General features: G+C 41.4%; 1 protein-coding gene across 1 annotated transcript in view; it reads right to left on the reverse strand.

Annotated features, from left to right (window-relative positions):
• Nucleotides 1–3858: 3858 nt before the first annotated feature.
• ANO6 (anoctamin 6) overlaps nt 3859–18494 on the reverse strand; it is a 78984-nt gene continuing 64348 nt past the window's right edge. Inside the window, exons 16-20 of the mRNA XM_055808972.1 lie at nt 17227–17357; nt 16248–16453; nt 10100–10299; nt 9527–9632; nt 3859–8599 (exon numbers count right to left, since the gene is read on the reverse strand). Coding sequence (XP_055664947.1) covers nt 8393–8599; nt 9527–9632; nt 10100–10299; nt 16248–16453; nt 17227–17357 — 850 coding nt within the window. The 3' untranslated portion in view covers nt 3859–8392. The remainder of the gene's footprint in view (nt 8600–9526; nt 9633–10099; nt 10300–16247; nt 16454–17226; nt 17358–18494) is intronic.

Consider the following 18494-nt stretch of genomic DNA (forward strand, 5'->3'; position numbering starts at 1 on the left):
AAGGATAAACCGGGTTGTAAGAAATGGATGGACCTGTATATCCAGGCCCATCCATATGGCAAGTACAGCAGCGAGAAAAAGTTCCAGCACTGTTCCCATATGTACCACAGATCATACTTTAACTGCTTGCTGCTTTGGGCATCCTTCTTGTAGTCAGGTCCCCATACTTGATGGAGTTTGTAGTGCAGGTGATACCTTGGTGAGCTATGCACACCTTCTGTGTGCCTAGGGCTGCTAAAGGCCATTGGAGAACTAGAGCAGTCATTGTCTTTGATTTAGTAGCTAAACCTGTTTTCATTATTTGGTCTCAAGTCCTGGGGACAGCCCAAATCCTCCAGTGCTGGAGCTTTCAATAAGACATTGTTTGTTCTGCTGCGCTGTCAATAAGATGTCATTACTTTAGCTGCAAGATAAAGGATTTGTTAATGGCTTCTCTTGGGGGATGGTGACGTTTTTTTCCCACTTATAGATCACTGGGGAAAAAATATGGGAGCAGGAAAGAAAGAAGGAAAGAAAATCAGTTCAGCTTATTTTTTATATTTTTGCTTCCGGTTAAGGCTTTAAGTTATGAAACAACACAAATGCAGCCTTTTTTATACAATGTGCATATTGTATACACCTTTTTAAGAGAAAAAAAAGTTACTTTAGTGTCTCTTTAAAAGAAAACTGCTGTGAGCTGTAACAGGTCTACAATTTATCGTTAATCTGGAAGTACGATACCCCACAAGAGGCAGATCAGATTTTGCCCTTCCCAGATCTAACTACGTAGTTACTAATTAACAGCAGATACGGCAAGAATTTTTCAGTTCTTGCTTTGGCATAGCTGCCAGTGCTGTAACCCGTGGGCTGCGTGGCTGGGGATGGATAGCTGCTGTCGCCCTCACCCCACACCTCTGCCTCTGGTTGAAACCTCCTGCAAATACCCCTGTCTGGTGTCACCTCTGCCCCAGCTGCACAGCAGGCTTCTGCCTTCTGCAGGCTGCCATCACAAAACTCCGTGGTCATCCTAGGGTTTTCAGAGACCAGGTGACATTTTGGCAGTTTTAGAAGTAACAATGCTGTATTCTTTGCAAAACCGCATTTAGGACAATGGGTAAGTGCTCAATTCTGCCAATTTTTAGCCATCTATATAATCTTCTACGTAGCTGGAGTTATGAGCATCCAGAGGGCGTGTCTGAACTTGAAAAATTCACTTGGCTTCAGGTGAAGCCTGAGCTCAAGGCACAATAGCAGCCCCTGAAAAGGGATATTCAGAGACCCAGACCAGGTGCCAAGGCCAGCCCTGCCTGTTTGCAGTTGTGCAGGGGACTCTTAAAGACACAGCCCTGACGGTTCAGCTGGATAACCAGCTCAGGCAGGCAGGCAAGTCCCTTTCTTTTTAACTCATTCAAATAATCCTGGGATAAGGAGTACATTTTAGTTGCATTTCGGTAGATTGCTGGGGCCAGAGGCTATCCTGCTGCTGGGCTGCCTCTCTCACTGCCCCATCCTCCACTTCTCACCCTGCATGACCCCTGCCAGGCTTGCCATGCCAGCACAGCCACCCATGTGGCCACAGCCACCCGTGCCAGCACAGCCGCCCCTGCCGCCATGCTCCCCTGCCCAGCATGCAGCTGCACAAACAGGACCTGGCAGGAGGCACTCCAGCGTGGCTGGGAGGAGGCAGAGCCCCTGCCTACTTATGCTGGCGTGGTCACCAATATATTTTCACAGGACAAGTAACCTTAAACCCTGGATCAGCCCTTGGTAGGCAGGTTGCTTTCAGCTAGATAAAACCAAAGAACATGACAAACCCCAAGTGCCGTTGCCCCTTGGTGGAGGGCATGGATGCTCAGGGCTGAATGACGGGTTGGGGGTATCGGTCGCTATTTCCACCGGCTTGCCAGGCTCTGGCAAGCAAAGATCCTGCAGTACCTTTGCCACAGAGGCTTACATGTAACTCTGCTCACTCAGAGCACCCAGACTGGTTTAGAAAATGGCTGCACGAATGCGCACAGCACAACTGTAACAGGAGACCAAATGGGATGGCAGAGAATGGGGAGGTAAGGTGATAGCCGCAGGTGGCTGTGGCTCCTGGCACAGCTTATTTAGCCACTTGTTGTGTCATGCCCACCCAGAAAATGAATTAAATTATTTGAGAGGCTCATGTGGATACTGTGTGACTACCTAATAACCCAGAAATCCTTGATATTTTGTTAATGCTATCAGAGTTGGGTGCAATTTCCCTTGTGTTGCACAATTTAGGAATTTGAGTTTGGTTTTTTTACCCCTATAAACTCTCTCTTCATATGCTAGAGGTGTTTTTTCGGTGTCCTGGCCTGTGCTTGCTGCACCATGGAATGCAGCACCATTCTCTCCATGGTCTGTCACGTGCTTTTTCTTCATTTTCTTTCTCTTCAGCATTTAATTACCATAGCCTACATATTTATAGAGAATAATATATCTTGATACAACTGGATGGAAGGCTTTTTTTCTTCATTGGTATAGACCAGGGGTCCTCAAACTACGGCCCATGGGCTGGATATGGCCCCCCAGGGTCCTCAATCTGGCCCCTGGTATTTACAGAACCCCTCCCCCCCACCCCGCCCCACCCCCCTGCCGGGGGCTGGGGGGGGAGCCAAGCAGCCGCAGGTGACTGCCTGCCACTGGCATCCGCGCGCCGGCCCCCTGGTTAAAAAGTTTGAGGACCCCTGGTATAGAGCATCTTGCAGTGTGAGACAGGCTGGGAGTTAAGTTCTTTACAGTTGGCAAAGCACCCATCACTGTGTGTATGTGTACTTGAAAGAGGACAGAGGATATGTGTTCACATGTGCACTTCCATACCCTGTGCTAGGACTGCCTGGAATAACAGAGAATAGATGAATCCATTCTAAAAGCAAGAGAAGTGATTTAATTTCTTTGCATTATTGCTGGCTGATAAACAGTAACTTTAATCTCAGTGATTAGCAGTGCTTTTACAGGACACTTGTATCAGAGAATGCAATAAAAAATGTAGAAAGCAACTTTAAAAGGCTCTTGTTTTGATACACTTCCAGGCTGTAAATAAAAAAATGCTTTCTTAAACTTTCCTGGAAAGAATTTATTATTATTATCAGACTATTAAGATACACTATTTTCTTACGAGGAAACTATTGCCCCAAGCCATGTGGAGGATATTTATGGCTAACTACATCCATATCTTTTCAATGTTTTGTGTACTTGTTACTGATTCATGGTTGAGGTCCATATAAATGCAAATAAAAATAAAGCTTACAGGTACCAGCACTGCTCCCCTGTATAGGAAATGTGGCCTTATTTAGTAGACTGCAAATGACAGGTGGGCATACCAGAGAAAAACTGAGGCTTGGTGTGAACTGCTGACATCCCTGGTGATGTGCAGGTGGAGCACAGAGAAGAGGTGGGGTGTACCAGGCATGGCAGAGCACAGCTTGCTTTCATCCGGCACATACCGGCTAGCCAAAGCAAGTGCAATTCATCCACTCGGTGACAGAAAGAATTAAAATTAAGCAAGCACCACCAGAAGTAATATGCTACTTTGGCTATTTATGTATTAAGCAGAAAAAATACTAAAGCCTGTTCTTTGAAGGGTTTTAAATATATCAGTCAATTTGAAAACACACCTTCCTTATAGATTTGGTCTGTGACAACACCAGATCCTGCCTGTAGGACAATAACCGTTGTTATGCTTCAAGACAAAGTTTCTTTTGTTCTCAGTCTGACAAAGGCAAATCGATGCAAGAGTGGCAGGACAGCTTGGGTACTGGCATTGGTATGACACATAACCCTGAGCCAGCAGAAAACAGGTTGGAAGTGGTAGTACCTCTGCTTCCACAACTATCATAAAGCTACTGAATGCAGATCGTGGGAATCCCTAAGGGAAATAAAAACAACACACCTCAATGCAAAAAAAGGTCTCTGTTTAAAATTACTCTCTAACCTTCCTATTCGCTAAATCTTAGAAAAGGATTTCCTCAAAGTAGAGAGGAAGAGTCAGAGCAGAAACAGAACGGATGGCTGGCTGGTTGGCTGGCAGGGAAAGACAGAGAGAATGGACTGCCTGGAGGTGGGAGCATCACAGACTCAATTCAGATGAAGAAATAAATGATGACTCTGAAACATAACACAGGGTTTATCATGACAGGAGTGAAAGGGTATAAAGACCTGAACTGTTTATTTGTATGAGAACATAATGGTCCTTGTCATCTACTTGGTGTGGAAAGGAATGACTTCCATCTAGAGGATGCAGAAAAAACAGGAGATAAATTTCAGTACCAGTAACAGTTTAATGGAAAAAGATTGAAAAAGAGGAGGAATATGGAAATTAGACAGAGATGACATTGCAATAATTTAAATGTGGCATTTGGCAGCAGCACTATTGTTCATGGGAAAACAATGGTAGTCAACATCAGATGTATTTTTATTTTAAAATAGACTTTATTTAATGACAATAAATATAAAGAAATCTTATTATTCTGAAACTAATAGCAAACATTATTAGAAAAAATACAAAAAATACATTCTTATATTATGAATTTTATAAACATACATGGAGTCTAAAACAGTGGCAACGGTCTGTAATTTATGGTGCTTGTTAAGGCAAGGAAATGGTTACTGGTCCAAATTCACCCTGACTCCAACAGATCTGTACAAAGTAAGAGTCTGGCATACATATCAAGTGTAAAAAAGAGTGAAATTGATTCATAGTTTAAAACAAATGTTAATTTTCCCTTCAAGCAGATTTTTAATTATTAAAGTGACCTAGTCTAAAAAAAAACCAAAGAAAGTTACAAATGCTCATATTTTGGCATCTGCCCTCCCCAGCATTTTGTTCTGATGCCTACGCAGAGCTCCCTGTGTACAAGCAGAGCACATTTCAGCAGTTGGAGGTAGAGGCTACAGAAACTACACAGCTTAAATCAAACTATTAAACTGCAATTATTAGGCACTCTGTTGGTTTTCCTCTTCTTTCTCTCTCATTCAGAATTGTGCTGTGAAAAACACTGTGCATATGGCAAACTGAACTGAATTCCTCGTATAATGTCTTCTGAAATGAAATGTTACAGCTCCATTAGCAAGGAGCATGGCTCTCCAGAAGCAAACCACTAGAGCAAAAAGTTATGTTCACTAGGTGATGCCCATGCAGTACTCACTGCTCTCTTCAGCCTAGCTCTGGTTTTAGCTTTCCGGACTAAGTGCCTGTCAGGGACCATTAAGTGCATCTCTAAAACCTGCCTTCTGGTTCAGTTTAAACCAAGAGGAATTCAGTCCATGCGCTCGGAGACCAGACTGTGATGGGAAGCACTGCCCAGAAAGTGGGGACAAGTGGATGACTAGTTTCAAAAGCACACCTTTGAGCTGAACAAAATGGTAATGTAGAAACATACTCAAACCTGATCAGGATTTTATTATAGGAGGATCCCAAGTCAAAGATACACATGCTTTGCTGATGTAGTATTTTTTTTTTAAATCATTATCTTAAAGGCAGGAATATAAACTCTCTCTGACACCGAATCAACTCCACCTTTAGGAAAAGCTGACAACTGATGTAAAAAGCAGCAACTGAGAGAGGCCACAGGAGCCAAACAAGGAACAGAAAGACCAGACACTCCTGAAAATCACCCTTAAGCTCTGCCACTGCTCACAGTGTGACCCCAGGCAAGGAACTCAAGGCACTCAATTCCTTTGTTTCCTAGTCTCTTTACCTCTCAAAGAGGGCAATAAATGCTTCCTTAAGACCAAACAATTGTCTGAAATGGTCCATTTCATGCTGCTTTTTTTTTTTCCTTTATCACAGGATGCCTGCTTGCCTTCCCCAGCCCTCCAGCACCACACCTGAAAAGGTACTTAAGGCACACTGGTGCTGTGATCACCGATGGGCAAAGAAAATGAAGATGGCATCTCTCAGCTGAACACAACTGCAGATGGGGAAGGGCCAGTTCAAAGCTAAAGTCAAAAAGCTCCAAGTCTGAAAGGAGCTGACTGGCCTTTCTAACTCATTTTGCACTGGGAAGTCCCGAGTACTTCACTGAAAAAATTGTGCCATGAAACAGTTTTGGATAAAAAATTGTTTTAAATACAAGTTTGGTATGCTATGCAGTGACAGTACCAGAGGCAATGAGCACAAACTGAAACACAGGAGGTTCCCTCTGAACATCAAGAAACACTTTTTCACTGTGAAGGTGACTGAGCACTGGCACAGGTTGCCCAGAGAGTCTGTGGAGTCTCCATCCTTGGAGATACTCAAAAGCCGGGCAACTGGCTGTAGGTGGCCCTGCTTGAGCAGAGGGGTTGGACCGCATGACCTCCAGAGGTCCTTTTCAACCCCAACCATCTGTGATCTGGGGAAAAGGTCAAACCAGTATTGAAGGGGTATAATTTGATAAGAAATTCTGTCTTTTTTAGAAACTTCTGAGTGTTTGTCCATCTGCCCAATTTATATTTTCTTCCTGGTAAATTAAAGTGTTGTCATAATTCTGATGAAACCAAAACAAATGGCAAAGGGTAGAATTTTCTGTGCAAAGAAGCACTGGTTCCATTGCTGCTCTGGGTGACTGCAATTTATGACTATGGTCTATCTTGGTTTTCTGACCTGTGTTTTTTTGGTCTTCAGGTGGAGTCTATACAACAGTGCCAGAAATGCAAGTGGTTCTCTGGAACCTGTGAGTTTCTTTCATCATCACTTGATTTTTGAACCAAGTTTTATTCTCACAATCTTTCATGCAATCATGCAAAGTCTTGCTGAGTGAAAGCTTGTGTACCATGACTGCTGAAAGGACTCCCTTGATGTGCTACCTCTTCTGGTTTAAATGTTGCCATTTCAAAGGATAGGCTTGAAGTACACAGCAGTCAGTATTTGGAAGTTTTGCTACAAAAATCAGATGTTTGTTTTCTTCTGATTATTAATGAGATAAAATACATCTTATAAATGCTACTTAGTTTCTGCAAATGAACTTCTTAATATGTAAAAAGCTATATGAATAATCTGCCTAAAAATTCTTCGTATCTATTACATTTAAGATTAGCACAAAATTACAAACACAACAGTAATCTGGTTTACAGAGTACAGGCATACTTTTGCTTTTTTAACAAGATTTTGTTTTTTTCAGAATTTGTAGAAATTGGTCCACAAAAATTGTTAAAAAGAGAAAGCAAGTTAATAATGTGGAATATCACTGCTGCAGACAAAAAGCAGAGCTCTGCATGCATGCTTAATCTGTAATTCCTTAACAGTTTGCAATTGGAGCCAAAATAGCCAAGCAGATCTGGAGCCTAATTTGAAGATGACTGATGGCTCTAGCACATGCATTCACATCTCATCCTTCCTAGTTATTTAAAGCCTCACAACATGGTTAAGGCATATTGAATGGTTTATTCCAATCTCCAGTTTGAATAGGTTTATGGTCTTGTCAGAATTCACTTTATTATGCAATGTCGCACCACAACAGGTCCAGCTGCTCATTCTTCCTATGTCAAAATCTCGGGGAAGAGCATGGTACCTCTGGTGTGGGAGAAATGTGAAGGACGGCCCTCTACAAATATTGATTTAGTATGTGAAAAGACTTTTAACACTCATTACTGTTACAGGTAGGAGAACTTCCAGGCTACGGTCATTTAGAGCAGAATGGGCAAGTGAACTAATGAAAGTACATTGACTGGGAAAAGAAAATGCCCAAGTTTTCTGCTCACTCAGAGTGCTGTAAAGTCAGTTTGTATGCATTGATTTCAAAGGCAATTCTTGTGTTTACAGAGAGATTGATGAACAGGATGGGCTTACAGTCCTGCTGCTTCTTGTGATCCAATTCCATGATTAATTGAAATATCTTGTTATCTATTTAAGTCTCAGTATGCATAGCTAATTCAGTGCAGCATATACAGCGCTTAGTATGTCAATTCCAATGGCTTAACAACATGATTTTGAGTTGTAGTTTCCTTCTCCTTCCTTCATGTTTTGGCTCTTCCTCTTCATTTTTTAGTTGGGGTTTGCATTAGCAAGTAATCAAAACTCCTTCAGAAGATGTGATGGTATTCTTATAACAAATCATTCTTGTTCTTAAGTTTTTATTCAAGTCAAACGAGATCTAATAGCCCATGTCAAATAAAATGGAAAGCATTTTATGCATTTAAGAATTAATCTGCATCATCTGAAGAGGATGAATAATTTTTATCTTCACATGTTAAAAAAATGTCCTACTAAAGCTGTTTAAAAAATTGATAACTCTTACATGAGTTGCAGTGGTTGCATTTGTCCAAAGGAAACAGGTAAATGAGCACGTAGCAGTTGCAAAAAACAATGTTTAGTCAAGGGAATTAATCCAAAGTCTTTGATTAGCTATTGGTAATATCTGGACAGGTAGTAGTTGGCTAAATACTGTTATTCCATAAAAAAACTAACTTATTCAGCTTTAGGTCGGAAAGTGCTGTCTACTCCTCTGATAATTTTGTCGGCTATTTTCCCCATGGTTTTTTTCACAACTTTGAGATCATTCTCATGCAAGAGTTTCTGTGTTAGGTACTTCTCTCGTTTGACCTTGCTCTTGGTCTTTTGTGATACATCTGGAATTACGTATGAAATAATAAACTTCACGAAGTATATGACATGCTGGGGAAGGTGAAAATTAAAAAATGTCAGTCAGGCTGAGCAGCTCATTGTTATTATTATAAATGAAATGTCACATTATCTCTTAAGACTCAACTGGTTCTGTACCAGATCTATCACAGTGGAACAGTATTTTAAGAAACAGATGACTAATGAATAATTGTCTGATAAACAAGAATTACTGATTTTCTAATCCTGGTTTTAACAAGGGCTTCTCTACCTGCTTTGGGGGAACCCTGGTATGCAGTGCTTTCTCCTGCACGGAAATATTGGTTACAGTTTCTTTTAAAATTGTTTTAGGTTTGTTCAAATGACTCTGGGGCAATGGGCTTTCCTCTGCTACAGGAACTCTGACGTAACCAGTTGCCTGTTTCTGATGACTTTAGTAGCCCTTAGATCAGGCCCTAAGTGCATTTTATAATGAAATAATATTTAATAGTCCTCTCCCTTCATCTTGGACGAACTCCCATCTTTTGTAAACCCAGATGGTAGCTGCAGAGGAAGAAGCAATTGCTTTTTGATGCTCAACTAGAGATTCACCTCTTGTAGTGACCATCTTTATAGACTTCACTCTGCTACTACATGTGAATTATGTATATGTATTCATAAAGCCGTGTGCAAACTTTGTCTGAGTAGATGTAAAAATATTTTTGGTGTAACTGTCCCTTCTATTTCTGATACTAAAAATAATTTTACAGTTCTTGAGAAAAGAAGCTGCAAACACATGGGGCAATTCTCAGCTGATGTCATACCTTCAGAGACTTTTTTTCTAATGGTGCTACACTTAATTTACGTCTCCCAATCTCTTGCCCATGCTAGCATACATAACCAGCTCTGATGGCTGTGCCTGGACAGAATGTCTGTGAAGGAATTTCTGCATGGATGGAAGAGAAGTTCAAACAAGTAAGGCTCAAAACCCTGTACGCTTACCTCCATGACAATGATGAAAGCCAGCTTGGCTGCAATGACATGCCAGTAGTATATGTTATGCTCATATTGGTGCTGGTGACCAGGAGGGTAGCGGAGATCCCGGTATCTGAAAGCAATGTGGGAAAGTCAGGAACCAGTCTCGGGCATCAATCTGCAGTACGGCGCTGTGGCCAGAGGATGGAGCAAGACATGTCCCAGCTTAATACATCCAGGAACAGTTAGCTGCACCTAACTACAGTAACGTGCAAAATCGTGGCTGAGAATAAGTTATACTTCACTGAAATGTCCTTTTTTTGACACTGTATTAAGAATTACTTATAGAACTTTAAAAGTGCCTCTTTTTTTTTTTTTAAGACTATCAATTATGAGAAAACCAAAAATAAAGTAAGAATTTTCTGAGCAGCACAAACTTATGGGTGAACGCTTCTACTCAGTTCTGCCATTCAAAACATGTTGGCTTCTACTGTCTTTTAACGTTTCTTACTGGATATCTTTAACTGAATTCGATGATTTAGATATTAAAGAATTATATTTATTTTTGTCATTGGAAAAGAATGGTTATTTGACACTTGCCTGCATGTTGTTTGGTTCCCAAACAAAGGGGAAAATGGCTTGCTTACATTCTTGAAGTCTGATATATTGAAGACAGAAAGTGTACTATTTATATAGCCTTTCATAGTGTGACCGCTGTGACTCCCATAAGGAGGGACCGAAAAGGACCAGTAATAAACCAGACGAGGAATCATGTCAGATGTAAAAGCAGTGATCATAGCCTGCATTTCAGAAAAAGATGACAAAAAAGCAGAGCAGCATTTAAGAAATAGGCCTTAATATGCATGGCTTTGCCATATACTTAGTATCTCACATGTTACAGTATGAGCTAAAAATAGAAAATACGTGCTTTTCCAGTCAGTGGTTCCCTCTGTAAATGAGCACGTAGTCACTCACGGGCATAAAACAATCTTTCTGGAATGTGCACTCTGTACAGTTTTTAAATTATGCTAGCTCTGTTGGATGCCTTAAAAAAGTTACACTGTAATACACTTTCTTCTTCATGAGCATGCAGTGGAGGTCAGCAGCCAAACTCACCTTAAAGTACTCTAAGGTAACCTTCTGCAAATGTGTTTGCTATCAGATGTACTTATGAGATGCTTAAATCCTGCCTGATGAAACTCATGGAAACAATGGAAGAGTCCTTCAGTAATATAACATTAAATTTCACCAGGAACCCTGAGGTTTGAGTAAAGGAATTAAATAACTTATATATATAGCTGATCCACCTCTGACCCTAGAAACATCCCACTCTTTCTGAGGTGCTAGCCAGCCCAAATTCATCTTGGCAGTTGTTGCCTCATAAATTTTAATGTCGGTACATGTGGAAACTGCTCTTGACGCCAAGATAATTTTTTTAGTAGCGGCTGCATAGTGCTGCTTTACATATGACGTGACCATTTGTTTTTATCTTGCTCCCTGTCCTACCCAGTCTGCTAGTCACAAACTGGGTAGGAAATTGGATCTGTGGGTTTGTTGTGGGAAGTCTTTTCTAAACTCATGAACTTCCCAAAACATCCTATTCTGCAGGGCAGGTTAACTATGTTTATTCAATCTACTCCTCTGCTATTGCAAATTCAAAAGGTTTCCCTGAGAGGAAGACTTTCCACTGGCAAGATCTGCAGCTGAGTGCCTGCAAGAGGCTGCCTGGCTAGCTCATGACAACAGGCGTCTCTGGTGGCTAGCACCTAGGAAGGAGTGATAAGCTGCACCCTAGGGCTGAAATAGAAGTCTTTTGTCCCATGGCAGGGGAAAAAGAATAATTGACAAGATGGATGGAAAGAACCAAGGCAGAGACATGGAGGAGAAAAGTGTCGAGTAGGGATCTAATGAGAGGCTTAGGCAGAGATGCATAAAAGGGAAGAAAAAAGCCATAGGAGAGGTATGGGACAGAGGAAGGTGCAAAGTTAAGCAGTAATGGGTAACAGAGGAGCAGAACCGCTGGTAGTATCTGTATTTTATTCCCCTTCATGCCAGTTTGCAATTCATGCAGTCTGTATTTCCTTATTTTCATGAGATGGGGCAAAACCTGTCCACCCTTGTGCAGCATTCCCAGCAAGACAGCCCCAGCCTGAGGAGATATTTCTAACAGTTGTAGGTAAAGGGGAACGGGAGAGGAGAAAGACCAAAAAAAACCCACGGACCCCTCTTGGACAGTTCTTCAACCACCACTTTGGTGGCAGTGCTAGCTAAAGCAACCGCTGTCCCTGCTGCCTCTGCACCTAGCAGCTCCCTCTGCCCTGGGCTGGCTCAGGCATTCCTGCCTGAGCGCAGCAGATTAGATCCTGGCACTGATCCGGCTGGGAATCCCCATCGCGTGTTTGTCAAAGTGCTGGTGCCAGGACAACACAAAAGACAGTAACAAGGGAAAAGACAGGGAAGGGAAAGGGCAGGGAGCTGAAAACGCTGCAAGATCCCCCTCCGTGCCTCAAGTAGCACCACTGCCAAATGATGAACATTATCCTACCATCTTACCTTTTGGGTTGGCTTACTTTGAAGTATCTAAGAAGCTAAACTCTAGTTAAGACAAAAGTTGCAGAAACAATACTTTTGAGACCGTGGTCCAAGATCTATATTTGGTTCTCCAGAATATTGTTACAAATGAGTTCAGCTGTGAGAAAGCTGATTTGGCAAATGAGAAAGAAAAGGGAGGCATCCTGAGACTAAAATAAACTAGTTTAAAATTTCCAAGATATTTTTTTTTGTACTGTACTCTGGCTTAAATCAAATGTAGTTGGCACGTGCTTTTAACAACTCTTTTTAAGCATTACATGCCAGTGTGAAATGGAGTGAAAATTATGTGTTGTTTATATTTACATGCAGAGTAGGTATTTTTGGCTGACAAGAAAGATACATTACCATGTCTTGCAGTTGCAGGGAGATGACCTCACACCTAGAATACTCTTGGTTTTAACTGATGTACAAGCATAAAAAGTTTTAGTTAATTTCTTTCTGTTCATTAGCTCACCCAGTCAGAATATATATGAACTAATAGCAACTGAACAGTAAGGCAAAAGAATCCCTTCTCCCTTTGGACCAAATGAGTTTGCTGCTGCTTCTTTGTATCATTTATGTTATTTAAACAACTTAATATTTGGTCTTACTGAATTTTTTTGCAAGGCCCCAGGTCTCTCATCATCCTAAATCTATCTCACTCTCCTCCCTGTTTTAGAATGATCTCCAGATGTGCTGCGAGGACAGAAATACAAAAGCTAATCTTACAGCATCCTCTCAGAGGAAAAACTTTTTTTCCTCCTGAATTATGGGCCGCACTTCAGAGTACTACACTGGAAAACTACAAACAAATGGGACATTCTCCACTTCCCAAGCCCAAACTGCAAAAAGTTTCCCACTTATACCATAACTAATAAAAATCAGTCTTCAAATCAACAACAGATGCTTTGGTATCACGCAATAGCAAGTCCAGTGCTAGAGTAGCAAGTCTCAAAACCTATGTTTTTGTGCAAAAGTTGCTTGCAAGTTACTAGCAGGTGTTTGCAAAGGTAATGCATGAAGGAGAAGATGATACACTACCCAAGTCTAATCAGCTGTAACACATAGAAGAGAAGAAACAGTTTCTGTGCACTAAGGAAAAATCAAGGCAGGGATGGTAAAGGAAAGAACGAAGACCTATACTAGATTCTGGATGTCAAACAAGAAAAAAAAAATACTTAAAGGAAGAAAACTGCTTTTAGCATTTACTGTTGTAAATGTACATGGTTTTATGGCCCACACTTCATTAGCAAGGAACACTGATCTCTTTGAGGTTCTTGCAACACCTGCAGCAGGGCCTTTTGAACACGATGGTCTCTGGTGCTGTGCCTGTTGCACGCTAATAGCCCCACCAATGTCAGCGGCAAATGCACTGCGTTCACACGGACCTTAACTGTTATCTAACACATGAGGCCTCCAAAAAGGGTGACTAAAAGAAACATGCCTGCAGTTACAGTCACATTGGGATTGAATGCCTGTCAAGGAGGACAGAGAGTAAAACCAAGCTGTAAATATATCTTTGTACATTGAGAACTCCATGATTCCAGCGATGCCTTGAGGGGTGTAGCACATAAGGAGGAATTTGGAGGGAAAAAAGTTGCAAATCAAAGATTAGCCTCAGGTGGGCTGTGACTGGGTAGTGACAGACACTTATCGCTGGGTCATTTTTCTGCAGAAAGCATGGCATGAATACATTCCTAACAGAAGCCTACACATGTATGAGTCACTGTAAGGTCACCAAAGCCACTTTAACTCTGCCCTGAATTTCATAAGAACTATGTCTAAGGTATTCATAACAATATTTTAAAGTTATCTGAAGATCTATATCCAATTTCTTATTTCACAGTGGTACTACAAGATCCAGCTGGATTGACTAGGAAAGAGAGCTTATCCAATAGCATAACATATTTGTTTTTCTCCCAGGGCACCAGAACTTTTTTTGCTTTTTAATAAGTTTTCTAGCAGCATAGTTCAAGAGAGGATATTGAGGCACCAGTAATGTTGCCTCTACTTCTAGCTAACCTGCTACGATTTGCATCATTTGATAGAAGAATTATCATTAACAATTTTTTGCACAACCAAAAGGGCCCCAAAGTATCTCTGGTGCTGCCTGACGTTTCTAACAATTTGAACATGTGCTACCAAAGCTGCATCTTTTTTTTTTCTTTTTTTAATTTTAACACCGGATTTATTAGTAGGCCTTGGATGTTCACATGCCTATGGAACAGCTGGATTTATGTTTGGCTTGCCTCAGCAGAGCAGTGCGAAACAGATGGAGCATATGCTCAAGCTTGTTGTCTGTCGCCCAGATTCTCTTGTACATTTTCCATCCTCGAGTTTCCTTTTTTCTTCCGACATTTCTCTGTGCTTAATTTTCTTGTTTTACATCCTCCTGAGTCTGCTCTCTACATCCTAGCTATGTTTACCATACCTGTTGAATTGCTATAGTGTGAAATAAAGTTCTGAACAAGAATAATGGTCATTTTGGGAGACCTTTGAATACCTGAAAATACATCTGGTAGCTGAGGCTGACACATGAAGTTTTCCTTATCACTGAAATCCACCCTGGGCTCCTATTTCTATACGGTACCACTCCAGCACCCCAAATAATGAAATCAAGCTACTGAGAAGATGATAACCCAATAAGCAGTCAGGTCATGGAAGCTCATCTATCAATTATTCAAAAATAGCTTCATCCTTCCAGCAGTAAAACAAAGACTTCTTAGAGTGGGGAAAAAAAGAGGGAGGAATATGCAGGGATGCTCATCTGGGTGTGGGAAAAGAAGGTACACATACTGCCTATCCCTATATTATTTCTGTAAAGCAGAATCCCTGGGGCTGAGACCCCAGACCAGCCAAACACCTAATGACTGCAGAAGGTGCCTGAGATATAGGAATATAAGTTCACGTCCTTACTTAAATTTGAAGTGCTCTCTTACTTGAAATAAAGTGCCCTAACTATCGAGTTAGTATCTATAGTAGAGTGCTCAGCTCTGTCTCCCTCCTCTTACCCAAAGTCCACCATTCTCCAAACAGGCAAAGCCTCCTGTGAAAGCCTAGGCTAAGACAAACTCTTGTCTTCAGACTCAACTGCTTTCTCCAGAAACTCCTATTGAGCACAATAAGGTACTGTTACTGTGACAGTAAGGTCACAAGAAGGTCCTGGAGGAAGTGACTACCTTTAAGTGTATCAGAAGGAACCCCTGATCTCACCCTTAATAGCAGAAAATGGTGACCTTGTTGAAAAAGGCTATGAACCATGGACAGTGTGGTGTTACTGTCCCTGCAGCAGAAACCAGTGGTCCCCGCTTTTTTCAGAAATGCCAGCAGTGAGAATTTTTTGAAAGATAATACATACTAGCTACTGTTTAAGAATAAGCAATCAAATAATTCACAGTGGTAAAGTTCAACGTATTATTTTTCTCCCCACAATGCTGGCTATCTGTAAGATCTTGGTGAATTAATGATATGGGAAATTTGAAAGGTCTGAATTTCATTGTTAGGAGTGTATTAATCAGAAATATTTTCCCCCTAAATATTATAAAGAAACTATTTTAAAATTAATTTTAAATCCAACTGAAAAACAGATTAACTTGCAAAGTATCAGAAGATTCATTCTGATCTCAAAAGCTAAGTGCTGCAATTTTGAGCACACATGGCATTATTAAGCACATAAGAAAGAAGCAGATTTTCTGTTTTAGGAGCAAAATTGCTTAAAGCCAAACTGAAATATGAAGGCATTGACCATAAGAATTGTAACAATTAGAAACAACAATCAGTTATCACTTAGCTAAATAGTAACGTATTTTTTTTTTTCAGAATTCAGGCATTTAGCTGTGACTTCTGAAAAGATCTCTGCACTATGCACTATAATTTTAGGAAAGATGCAGTATGGTCTTCATATGTAACAGATTTTTCTGAAGACTCTATCAGCTCTAAATAAAATCTATTTTCTCTAGATATACTATTTTAAACAGTAGCCATATTCTGTTTCCAAAACATCTGGAAAGTTATTGAGAGCCTATTTCACAGGCGCTGAAGCCTTAAGGGAATGATGCTCATAATTAATTTAGGAACATTTAAGTGTTACATTGCCACACATGGCATTCCCACATTTGGATTTAACGCCTGCAGTGCAGGCATTTAAACCTTTTGCAATTGTTGGCACCGTACTTACATTGGTGACCACTGCAAGAATGGCTATGCCTTGCATGATGGGCTGCCAGGCACCGATGTCTTGTGCCTTCTGTGGAACCATGCGCCTGAACTGTGTTGTCAGCTTCCATGCATCCAACCGGATTTCCAACATGTTGTTCATAAGAGCCAGGAGAGGAGCCAGAGGAAACGATGCCACAAACAGAGTGACAAAGCCAAACTGTATAACTGTCAAAGGGACAGGTTACATACATCGATAAGGCTTTTACTTACTGGAGATAAGCATGTATACTTTATATACTCCCAAGTATGGGAGAGAGAGAAACAAGAAAGGGTGGCTGAATTCCTAGCAAACCTTCTGTATGAGGAGATAGGAGCACAACAGTACGGAAAAAAACCTGCCAGGTGAAGGGGACAGGAAAGTGTTACAAGTCACAACACACCAAGAGGACCTATTCTGGATATTTAAACATCCATTTCTTTCTCATGTCTTCATCATGAAGACCTGGAAATCTAATGACTGTCTGTCTCAGTGCTGTGCTGCAAAGCCTGGACTAACATCTTATCGGTCCCCAGCTGCTGTGATAAGTATGCTGGCAATGCTGTGATGGAATGGATGGTGGCAACAAATTGGAGATCTACCAGCTGCCAAGAGACCAGCAAAAAGTCCTGGTGCCTGCAGACCCCTGGCTGAGCAGTCTAACACAGGGCTGTGTAGTGGTCAGGCTCCTGGATACATTTCTCAGAGGATGGGGCAAAGATGCAGCAGTACTCCTCCTTGTACAATCACGTACTCTTTCCTAGTTATAAACTGGATTAAGGCTTAGCTGCTTAGTAAAAGTTTGCAGAAATATCTGTAATGGTTATTCAAAACTTGTCTTGGAAAGCAGTCATCTCTCTTCTGTTTATACACTTAATTAAGCATTGCTTGTATGAAAGTTTTCTTTAGAGCATGTTTGTATCCAGCAGTGATAGTGAATCCAAACAAAACTGTTACTTACCCATTTCAAGATACTCATAAAACAGTCCAAGTTTTCCAATGGGCTGCAGGTGGTAGTCCTGTTCCCAGCGTGGAACAACTTTTTCTGATCTAGCAGTTGCACAGTATCTTCCGATTAGATTCTTAATCAAACTATCAGGCAGGGAGAAAAAGACCACTAACATTGGTAAAATAACTTAAAAAGCTCAGTAAATGGAAAAAGTTGACATTTGTGCCATTATAGCTTTGAAGAGTGGATTTAGTTATTCTTGAATTACTGAAAACTTTCTTCAAACATGTGTATAATCTTCTGTTGCCTTATCCTGAAATCAGTCCTATACAACCATCAATAACAGTGTAAAAGGGCAATATATTAGATTCATAGTGATTTATACTTATGTGGTACAGGTGAATGACCACATAAAATTCACGGTAATAAAAAATCAAGTTAAATGTAGGCCTGTGGATAGACAGATTAATTCCTTCTGATCACAAAATTCACAGAATCATAGAATAGTTGAGGTTGGAAGGCACCTCTGGAGGTCATCTTGACGAACCCCTCCTTGCACAGGCAGGGCCACCTAGAGCTGGTTGCCCAGGACCATGTCCAGATGGCTTTTCAATATCTTCAAGGTTGGATGGAGACTCCAGAACCTCCCTGGTCAACCTGTGCCAGTGCTTGGTCACCCTCACAGTAAAAAGGTATTTTCTTATACTCAGAGGGAACCTCCTGTGTTTCAGTTTGTGTCCACTGCCTCTGGTCCTGTCACAGGGCATTAGTCACTGAAATTAGTCTGTCTCCATCTTCTTTACCCTCACCCTTCAGGTAACTGTACACATTGATGAGATCCCCCTGAGCCTTCTCTTCTCCAGGCTGAACAGTCCCTGCTCCCTCAGCCTCTCCTCATATGAGAGGTGCTCCAGTCCCTTAATCAATGTTGTGGCCTTTTGCTGGATATTTTTCAGCAAGTCCATGCCTCTCTTGTACTGGGGGCCCCAGAATTGGATATAGTACTGCAGGTGTGGCCTCCCCAGTGCTGAGCAGAAGGGAAAGATCACCTCCCTCAACCTGCTGGCAACACTCCTCCTAATGCATGAAGATACCATTAGCCTTCTTTACCATAAGGGCACATTGTTGGCTCAAGCTCAACTTGGTGTCCACCAGGACCCCCAGTCCCTTTTCTGCCAGGCTGCTTTCCAGCTGGGTGGCCCCCAGCATGTACTGGTACATGGGTTGTTTTTCCCTGGGTGCAGGACTTTGCACTTCCCCTTGCTGAATTCTCTGCCCAT

This window comes from Falco peregrinus, chromosome 6, assembly GCF_023634155.1.
Source record: "Falco peregrinus isolate bFalPer1 chromosome 6, bFalPer1.pri, whole genome shotgun sequence".
NCBI lineage: Eukaryota > Metazoa > Chordata > Aves > Falconiformes > Falconidae > Falco > Falco peregrinus.